Below are 10663 nucleotides of genomic sequence, written 5' to 3' on the forward strand. Positions count from 1 at the left end.
TGCTGGGGACATTTAGAAGAGCTAGTCCTGCACAGCAGTCTTTTAATGGCTCAGTGCAGCACACCTCATAGTCCACTCTGTTTTCTTTTAATTAAAGCTTTAATTTACATGGCCAGCATACAGTAAGGTCCTATGTTTGTCTTCCTCTGAAGATAATTGACAGGAGAGATGAAGACACATTTCATTGCCTCCGAGCTGCATACATTGATGGAGTTTAACCACAACAACGTGTATAAATGCTTTTATTCCACTCTTAGTTTGCCTAAGAGTTTGATTAATAACTGAAGCCAGAACACAGTTCTGCAGCTCTCCTGTTGAGAAAGAAAGATCATCACCCACACAGCAGAATCATTTCCTGGCGCTGAAGCAGTCTGCACTAGTGTATATAGAAAAGCAATGAGAGCTGGAACACAAGTGTCAAAGGTACCTGCTGCAATTTTGACAAGCAATCTCAAAAGGACCTAAGAGTTGTATGAGCACCAGGCTGAATGCGAGCCAACAACACTCTCTCACAGATACAACAACCTGCATATCTGGCTCTATAGGAAGCATGGCCAGCACACAGAAGGGAGGTATCCCCCTCCAGTCAGTGCTGGCAGAGGTGTACCTGGAACATCAAATTTGGTTTCAGGCTTCCCGGAGCAACAGAGAGGGGAAAAAACTAGAAAGCGTACAGCACAAGGCCTGGAGAACTGGATTTAAGAAGAAAGGCTGAAGTTGGGCTTGTTCATCCTGCCAAAAAGAAGCTCCACAGGGTGATCTGACAGCAACATCTACAATGTGATAATCAGCCATTTCTCCACAACACCACACCATGGAACAAAGGGTTACATCAACAGAGCATGATTTGAGGCTGAGCGTTGCAAGAAGTTTGCACAGAGAGCAGCTCAGTATCAGTACAGGCACCCAGAGAAGCCTTTGCAGGTTTCAAATGATTATTAGTCACATTAGTGACCCAATGCAGTGTCAAAAATGTTCCCACTCCAAATTAATTTAAAATAAAAACATGCTGTTTAAGACTACAATTCATTATTTTTGGTAAAAGAAAAAAAATGAAGTGAATTTAGGTAACTTAACTCTGCCATACAAAAGTCGATGGTTGTATAATTAAGCAATACACAGAAATACCACCTACATGAGATAGTAAAGCAAATGCTCTGACCCACATTTTGTCTTTAGGTGCAAGAACACTCAGCTCTTCAAGTGTATTACATACTTTCAGATTCATTTCCTCAGTTAATAATCTGAGATGGATGCATAATTTGCCTGATGTAAAGCTACTCTCTCCTTGGCTTGTTCTGCTCAATGGCAGGCTGCCCTCTGTACCAGCACATAACTTCCTTGAAATGAGAGTTGATAGAGCAAATATAAAATTAGCTCTGCATTTGCTGTCTACTCCCAAGAGATATCTTGTTCCTTACTCCAGTCTGAGTACTCAAAAGTCAGTTCCTGACAACAGTTCCTGCAACTTTCCCCTCAAGTTATTTTCCCCAGGTAAGGCTCCAGCAAACAGTAACTCCTGTGACAATTAGCACTGTTAGAGTCTTGTATTTTGTTTAATTAGTAATTATTTTAAATTACATGGCTGAAGCGGAGCTGGGTAGCTGTCATTCAGCTATAAAGACTTGTTCTTTAAAAAGCTAGGAATAGGGGCATTTTCAAGAGAACTATAGATCATAGTGAAGAATGTCACACTTTGTTCACATGGTTCATTGAAGACATTAGGAGTAACCTTACTCCTATTTAGAAAAGAACTGTTTGCAAATGACCTTCCAGCATCCCACCGCTGGGTTTTCATGGGGACTGACAGAAAGCAAAGAGTAATACCTACTGGGCATTTGAACAAAGGACTTCCCAAGCATCTAGATGCTGAGGAGGCAGCATTCTTACCCAGCTCCCATATTTGTGCAAGCAGAGTTAATCAGAAGCTTTATGCTGTATGACCTTGGTCCAGTCAAGTTTATTCCAGGTACTGCAGCACAGCTGAAGCACTGGGCAGATCTGTGCCGTGTGCCATTCCAGCCACAACAGGCCACTGTTTAATCACACTTAGATTTATCTTCTGTGTTTTTCAGAAAGCTCATGAACACTACATCTAAAGGTAGATTTAGGAAAGATTCATTAATAATCTCCTCAGTAATTGCCACAGGGTTCTAAAAAGGAAAAACAAACAAAAATTCATAGCACATCCAGCAAGACATCAAATTGGCAAAAGTACTTTGACTTTCTCAGCGAGTACTTCAAAATGTTTATGAACAAGCCCAACAGCAGGTTTTCAAGCTTTCATCAATTAAATCTCACATTGCTGAGCACAGCTCACAGTTCTGCTCTCCTCAGATTTCCCTGAAGCCTTACTACACCTTCACGCATACTTGCTCCTGCTGCAGTTTCTGTAACATCAGCACACAGGTACACAAGTGGTGAGTTTACAGTGCCCCAGATGCTATTAATAAAATTAGCATCAAGCAGAGGCCTAGGTGCCTCTCCCATCCTGTCTGATGACAGCTCATTTAAGGCTGTTCTTTTATTGGAGGTCACAGGAATAAACAATCATCTTCTGCAAAAGACTTGTTGCAATTAACAGTGCTTTTCTTCTAAATCCATCTCACAAGCATAGATTTACTAATTAGTAAGAAAGCACAGCAGAATAAATGAGAAACAATTTTATATTTAGAACTTGACAGTATAAAGCTTTATCACTAGATTGTACTGAAATCAAGATCCAGGCAGGCTCCATAAATCACTTCAGACACTTCTACCCTCCCATAAGCAAAGGGGAAGAACCAAGTCACTTCAAGCTCTGTATCTCACCAGACCTCCCAATGTACTGTTACAGCCAAGGATGTGGATCTTCCTTGGCCAATACCATAAGGATCCACTGTTATACATCGTTCAGAAGGAAAAAGCAGATAAGATGGGGCCTGTAAAGCATGGCCAAAAAAGTCTTGCTATTTTTTGTTTTGAGAAAGATGACAGAAATGACAAGCAACAACCACTTCTGTGGTTGCATCTTGCCTTTTGACTGAAGGCCATTTTAGGAAGCGTCAGGGCCAGCAGCTGCATCATGAAGGTGGAAAAGACATCAGCCACATTCCCACTTCTCTTCCAGTTTTCTGAGAAAACGAGAGCAATTATACAATCTTGTCTGGAGTCCAAAGGGATTTGAAGGGAAATCTACAGCTTTCTCCTGAAAGAGGTTATCTAGAAGTCAGGTTTTACATGCTTAAATCACGAGTGCTGTTAAGTATGGATTATCTTCCAATTCTTTAATCTTCTCCCAGATCACTGACAACCCTCCATGAGAACAAGTACTGCGTCTGCAAGCACACCATGCAAGAACACAGGGCAAATAAGCACCATTAGTAGTAGGAGCCATGTAAGTATCTGCATAACTTCACAATCCTCTAACACTCCTGTACTGTAAATTGTTTCTTCAGGAGCCAAAAGAAACAGCTGTAGGCCACTTCCATTAGGACAGCTAAGAATTTGTTTTGTTTGTTATAAGACAGCTAAGAATTTGTTTCCTTACAAACTGTCCCTTTACCACCACTCAAGCACTGATGAAATTTTCAGTCAGTGTGGTAAAAAGACCCAAATGAGGTAAGCAATCAATCTTCCACTAGTGCTCTCAGAATGAAAAGGTCTAAATATCGGATATTTTCATAAACAAGCAACTATAATTCTTTTTATGCCAATGTCCATGATCTGATTTTCACCTGGGTGAAAACATGACAGTGTGAAGATGTTTTCACCACTTTTTCTCTTAATTACAGTAATGAAAAAAAAAAAATAGGATATTGGGGTTTTTTTTGTTTGTTTGTTTTTTTTCCCCTCCAGAGGTCTGGAGGTCTGGTTCATGCATGCAACAAGCCATTCCACATTAAATCCATACAGCATTTTACTTCCCTCAACATTACAAAAGTGATTTGCTCCCAGACAGTATAATTAGTTCACTCTCCACTACTCATATTGAGTTTCCACAGAGAACAGCATGAACTCCACACACACATCAGACTATTAATGCCACGGTCGGAATTCAGAATGGTTTCAGTGTGCTGCAAGTTTTCCCTACCACGTCCCTCCCTGACAAACTAAACATTGCCACCTACTGACACTGCCAAAATCTGAACTTGGAATTTTTCACTCCCCACAGTGCCTACAACAGAGACAGTAAGGAGGTGGCATTACAGCTCAGATAAAGGAATCATTAACTGATGCCTGAAATCCAAGACTGATGTCACTTCTGTTGAACTGTTGTGGCTACTTTCCGATGTCCAATTCTGGTAAATTTACTCCAGCTCGTGCAACCTGTCTGCCAATTGTATATTGCTACAATAAAGACCCTGAATGTACATAACAGAGTTGCATGAACTGCATGAAAGAATTCCCAACAAGTTTTAAGTGCATTGTTTCCCCTGGATTCGATACCACAGAAGTTGAGAGCTGTAGTCCAAGTAACTCAAAAAGTAACATCTGTTGAATCTGTTGCTGCCCTTCCAACATTTTCGCACATCTTAGGCTTGACAAATAAAGAGATCTATGATCATTCTTGCATCATTCAGCTCCAACAGTAACAAAACATAATAAAAACATGTTTTAGGTTTATTTTACATAACTACTTTGTCAAACAAGAAGTACCTAGGCAGTCACAAAAGTCCATCATAGTGTGTGAACAAGGGTTCTACTGCGCAGCTGTTGCACGTATTCTTTTGCTTGGTCAAAAGCAGTCATTCGTGGCTCTGGAGGAGGAGGAGGCCCTTCCACCAACTTCACAAAATAGTGGCACTTGACGATTTTCATGATGCCAAACATCCCCTTCCCATGGTAACGGATCCGTTTTGTATAGTGGCCTTTGCCTGCCAGTGACTCAGCTGAAGGAAAAGAGGTGGGGAGGAGAGAAGACCAGTCAATCTCAGAATAAACTGCTATAAACCTGCAAGTGGAACAGTCTTACCAGTGGATTATTCTGTGACTGCAACTGAAAAGTTAATTCAATTCATGATTCCCTTCCCCAACTTCTGTAACATTCAGCAGATTGGTGCTACAGAGGAAACCCTGGAGTTGAACCAACACTTCAGAAGCACCAAAAAGGTGAATTTAGAAAGCATACAAATGAAGATAATGTCAGTTGTGACACAAGTACAAAGCATATCTTTGAGTTTTTGCTGAAAATATTTACTAGGAATTGTATTTCATCCATCTCTGCCAATTTGAAACAACAAAGTCTTACTAAGGATAAACTTGTCATGCAGTAGTATGACATTCTTCTGTGCTAAAATAAAAAAAATACATTACCTATATATAAGTTTGATTTGAATTCCACGTTGTGATTTCTTACTGCCATTTCCTGAGCCTCTAAGAGAACCTGTAACAAAAAGAGATAGAAGTACTGAGCAGGAATTGAAACAACGTTATTTCCTATCTGTGGATAAGATGAAGAAATTTGCGAGTTCAAAGTCAATTACAGAAAAGTATTTCAGAGAGATCAAAATTGTTAAAAACAGACTTATATCTTACATAATTACATTCTCTGCACACAAACTGGGAAGCTTCACATCAACCTTATTATATTTTTCGGTTAGATGGCTCCCACCAGCAGCTGTCTGTGAATGGACCTTCAATTGGTTTATATAAGATTAGAAACAGACATGGGTAGAAATCAAGTTATGCCATTCAGTATTTTTGAGCTAAAACTTAATACTACTCAATCATAATTATGCCAGAAACCAATGCTTTGGCCAAGCAAACAATTTGATGCTCCCAACAACCACTGTGTATGAAAAATGTCTGTGCTTTAACAGAGCTCAAACCCTTCCCCGATGACACTCCTCATCATTTATGACTTTGACGAAATGAAGCACATTTACAGAGCAGCTATTTATAACAGATTTGGCATTACTTACCATGATTTTAAATCCAAAGATTATTATAGTGAAGGTACCCACATGCTGTTTGTTATCATCAAAAGTTTAGAACATTCAGCACAAGCTACTCCTGTATATCCTTAAGTCACAACATTACATGACTGCTACAAGAACGTGGTCTGAATGGGTTCCCACAGGCTTACAGAAACATTTTAAACCAACATCATCAAATATTTGGGAAGTTTTCTTGAAACTGGGTTTGTTAGAGAATACAGCTGCATACCTCTTTGATCACCTTTGCTCCCTTTTTATCATTAAATTCCAACTGAGCAAGAGCTTGATCAATGGACATTCCTTTAACCTGCAATTTAAGTGTGAAAGTTAACTTGTGTAATTACAAATATTTCTTTTATTCAGAAGACAGTCTTTAAATTATTTTTGCTGTTACAAAGAACAAATCAGAAGACCAAGCTTCCTTAACACACATTTCTTCAGTGCAATATCATACATACAATTCTTCTCAGCTAAATGCTGAATGATAAATTACTCAACTTTTTTTTAACTGTCTTCTCTCAGAGCGAAAAACCAGCAATTAGTCTGCTCCAAAGATCCCTGGGTACACATTTGAGAGCATACTAAGATTAAGATAAAGTGGCTAAATCAAACTACAAACAACTGCCTGCTGCACAACTGCATCCTCAGTACTCTATCATAAAGATACTGATTACACTCTAATTGAACTAGACTGTTAAAGCAAATGCAACAATTAAATTTTGTTCTAAAATTCAGAACAAATAAGCACTTTTGCTTACCAGTTTTGCCAGATACCACATCTTATCTTTGCTGTATTTTATTTCCCTCCGACAATGATATATTTCCTGGGTGCATAAGAGAGAGAACAAGTAATTTCACTTGAGAACAAAATGAAGCATACACACCTGCCCTGCAGTGCACATTGTTTTGAGGAACAGAAGAACAGCTCTCCCCTGCTATTCATACTCTGAACACACCAAGTCAGGCATGCTGCTGCCATTTTAAACTGTAAACTTTAATACTGTATAATAACAGTAAACCTCAATACAATCTTATAAGAATTAAATTAGTTTGTAAACAGAAATCCTGAAAACCATATTCTATTTTTTTTTTTCCCACATCTTTTCTTTCCTCCCCACCTTCTGAAGCAGGCTAACAACTCACGCGCCCAATCTTCAACGTATTACTGTGCTGCCACACCATCTTGCTGGGATAGCAACTCAACACCAATGAATTTAATCAGCTCTTCAGAAGTGAGGAGGGTTTTGAGTTTGACTGACATGACGAGGTGTCTCCAAAGGGCCATTTAACATTATTACTGCACCAAGAGAGCAAAAGCAGCAGTAAAATTTAACACTGATACATATTTGAAGGACATAGAATCTTTTACAGACAGGAAAATAACTGATTTAAGTGAGCTGGTTGGTAACTCTATTTTCATGTATATATTGCACTAGTCAGCACTGTATTTCTAATTCTAGGCCACAATATTGATAGAGGTGATAAATGCTAACGGCTCACAAAAGCACGTCAGGAAAAAATGATTCTTGTGAGATGCAAATAATTTATTTTGCTGAGCAGCACCTCTAACAGAGGACACAAGACATCACTTCCCAAGTACAATTAAAAAAAAAAATGAAGATACAAGACATTAGTTTTCAAGAATGAGGAAATACTGAAAAATTCACCTAAAGTTCTCTCAGGTTAAGGTGTAGAGAAACCAGCATTGATTACTCCCTTCAGTGACCAAAGACAACCAATTAAGTTTCCACAAATGACTCAAATTAAAAGACTTGCTTCTATTCACACTTATCTGCAATTCCCAGCTATGAAATGATCAAGAAGAGGGGACAGGGAGGGAGAAGCATGCATGATCTTGCTATTAGTTTTTGATGACAGCATTTGTTATGACCACGTTTTAAAAACAATCATGTTACTTAAACTGACTTCTGCCAAAGTTGTCTTGAATGGCTATCAGGCCTTCATTGGTTTTAGCCTCTTTGCTTCTATTTGTGGTTTAGTAAACACAAGTTATTGTGCAACGGACTGAAGAACAATTCCACTGCACAGTGTTTACAAAATGCTTTCTTAAGGAGAGGAGACTTCTGCCATCACACTCTTTACCTGACTCCCGTGTCTGTCCCCACACAACTCTACAATCCCTCACACATGTCAAACAAATGAAGCAACCATTATGAGATTAGACAACCTATGAACAGGCCCGTTAAGAGGGAGGCCACAGCAAGAGGCAACAGAATATCACAACTAAAAGAATCCTATAAAGCAGAAAACTCAAAAAATTAAAAAAGCATGCACTCTATTTAAACAGGTACCATTAGTTCCACTGCTAAGGGAAAGTCACATTTATAGTTATAGCAGCTGTCTTCTTTCCTAGATACCTACTGCTGGATGAACAGCACGAGTGTAGAACAACATTATTGGTGACTTTCATCTCTTCATTGTTCAGAGAATTCTACAAGCAGAGGATGGCATCTTTGCAGTTTGCAATACACTGAGCACAGCAGCTTCAAGTTCCAATTAAGTTAGAAATGGAAAAGAATCAAAGCAATGTGAACTCCTACAATTTCAATATGTGAAACAGAATAAAACCTTAAATAATCAACAAAAAGCAACCAGACTCGTGCCTTGTGGAGCCCTCCAGAGACAACCTGCTTCGAAATTGCTAAACACAAATGTGTAAAGAAAGGTGCAGGTGTGTGCTTACAGCTGGTCTGCGAGGTTCCCCGGGCAGCTGAGGAGGGTAAACAATCCTGTTCTTTTTCTCCCACTTCCCAAGTTTCTGCAGGGATGCACTTGTGTGGATGCATGACAGCGGGAAAGCGCTACCAGCTGCAAACCACCTGCAAGACAACACCACAGTCACTGCTGTTGAACATAAAAGTTCTTTGCCACTGTCCAGACTATCTGAAACAGCTGTGAACTTGCTTGCCTTCATAAAGAGAACTGACATATTTGACTACTTTCAAAGTAACGCTGTTAAAGTCCTTTACAGTTTACACTGAAGGGCTTTTTAATTTAATAAAAAGCTTAAGGCTTCCTAAGGCATGCCAAGTAGCTTAAGTTACATTCGTATAGCAACAGATTCCACACGTCCCCTGATCATCACACAGACACCACTACCTCTCTTTTCTTGGATGTGGTTCATTACTTGCATAAGGAATTCATGTCTTGTAATTTTCCCAAGACTAATACTCATCTAACTTTTAACAGCAAATCTTCTAACAGCAATAATTTGTAGCTTTCTAAGGAACTGAGAGTGAAGAAAAAAAAAGCATCAAAAGCATGTAAGCATTTATCATGTCTGAAATTTGAAAGGGAAAATAATCTCCACTTCCAAAGTGCAAGGAAACCAATGCAAGATAGATGACAGCAAATATAAAACTTTCCACAGCTTCCAGCCAGTTTGCTCACTCAGTCTCAAAGACTGAGCTGCATGTTGCCCCCTGCTGACCAGGCAGAGCACTACGAGGCAGCTGCTCACAACGGCAAGAAATCGACGAGTTCAAAATGAAACACTTGGAGCTTTAACGAGGCTCTAACCGCTCTGTGTGGGTTGCCAAGTTATGCAAAACATTTTAAAATGTCTGGCAAACAAAATGCACTGAACAGCTTCACGAAAGCATTGCACACCTTAGAAAGTGTTCACAATATCAGTACAGGACAGGATGATAAATGTTTTAGGCACATTTTTTCCCCAGTTATTTACCAAAACAACAGTTTACCATCACGACATAATATCAACCAATACAGACAATATTCGATCACCACACAAGTATCACTTTGCAGTTTCACAGCCTAACAGTGAACTAAGCATTACTCTCCAGGCATCAGCACACCACACACGAGCCCTGACAGACTGAGGAACCTTACATTTTGTATCTTAAGGCAATCCAGAGAACAACTCTATTTACCATAGTTCCAAGAGAGGAAAAAGGACACAAACACATTGCAAAGAAAAGAAAGTGACAAGCAAGAGAAGTTTTTATACTTTACAACCAAGAGGTTCGTTTAAATAAGTTACATACTGTGCAACTTTACAGGAAGAAGCATTCACAAGCAAAAGGTGGGAGACACACAGAATTGAAAAACTGATCAGGGAAAGCAATTCAGCTGAGCTGAAGGGCAGTAACACAAGAACATTTCATTTTCTTCAGTAACCACCTCTGTGATTGACCTCCACAGGCTCCGGCAGAGACCAAAGCTCTGCACTTTGAGCACCACACCTTCAGCTTTTCTTCTGGAACTGGGGATGCAGTGGGCATTGACCAGCACTCCCCAGCATGCCTATGCTGCTCCTCCAGAACAAAGGAGAGGCCAGACAGGAGGGCAGTGACTGAGGAGAGTACAGACAGGTGCAGGAGATGCGCTCTGAACCACGCAACCAGAGAAAAAGCTGCGTGATGGATACACGGGGCCAAACGAGAGCCTCTCACCGTGACACAGAACGCGCAAGCACAGGGACGGGGAGCGGCCCAATGCACACAGCCCAACCCGGCCTGCTGCAGGACGGCGGAGCCCCGCACTCACCTCTCCGGCCGCACCCAGCCGAGGAGCCCCCGCACCCAGGCGCTACCTGCAACGAAGAAACGAGGTGAGCCCAGAAAGGAGCGAGCGACACTCGCGGAGCACCGCGCCCGTCCCCTCACACTCACCCGCACCTCCCGCGCAGCGCGCCGCCATCTTCCCCGCTTCGCTTTACGGCGGCCGCTCCCTGCGCATGCGTAGCACGGCGGGCGGGAGGGCGG

General features: G+C 40.7%; 1 protein-coding gene across 2 annotated transcripts; it reads right to left on the reverse strand.

Annotated features, from left to right (window-relative positions):
• Positions 1-71: 71 nt before the first annotated feature.
• On the reverse strand, positions 72-10651 carry MRPL22 (mitochondrial ribosomal protein L22). 2 transcript variants are annotated; one of them, XM_048961081.1, is made up of 7 exons: positions 10571-10651; positions 10446-10491; positions 8623-8758; positions 6677-6742; positions 6148-6225; positions 5296-5365; positions 72-4871 (listed from the first exon to the last, which is right to left on the reverse strand). In XM_048961081.1, exons 1-7 carry the CDS (start codon positions 10596-10598, stop codon positions 4660-4662), a joined length of 636 nt encoding a protein of 211 aa, XP_048817038.1. In that variant the 5' UTR covers positions 10599-10651; the 3' UTR covers positions 72-4659. The 2 variants fall into 2 exon arrangements, with proteins under 2 accessions (XP_048817038.1, XP_048817039.1); XM_048961082.1 differs by having other exon boundaries at positions 10577-10632.
• Positions 10652-10663: the final 12 nt, after the last annotated feature.

This window comes from Lagopus muta, chromosome 14 (genome assembly GCF_023343835.1).
Source record: "Lagopus muta isolate bLagMut1 chromosome 14, bLagMut1 primary, whole genome shotgun sequence".
NCBI classification, from domain to species: Eukaryota; Metazoa; Chordata; class Aves; order Galliformes; family Phasianidae; genus Lagopus; species Lagopus muta.

What these genes read in the sequence shown, in the direction of transcription:
- MRPL22 (XM_048961081.1), bottom strand. Translation starts at nt 10,598, where the DNA reads ATGGCGGCGCGCTGCGCGGGAGGTGCGG. An exon ending in GCGCTGCGCGGGAGGTGCGG is followed by an intron (nt 10,492 to 10,570) that starts GTGAGTGTGAGG and finishes TCTTCGTTGCAG; the next exon opens with GTAGCGCCTGGGTGCGGGGG. An exon ending in GAGCAAAGGTGATCAAAGAG is followed by an intron (nt 5,366 to 6,147) that starts GTATGCAGCTGT and finishes TTTTTGTTACAG; the next exon opens with GTTCTCTTAGAGGCTCAGGA.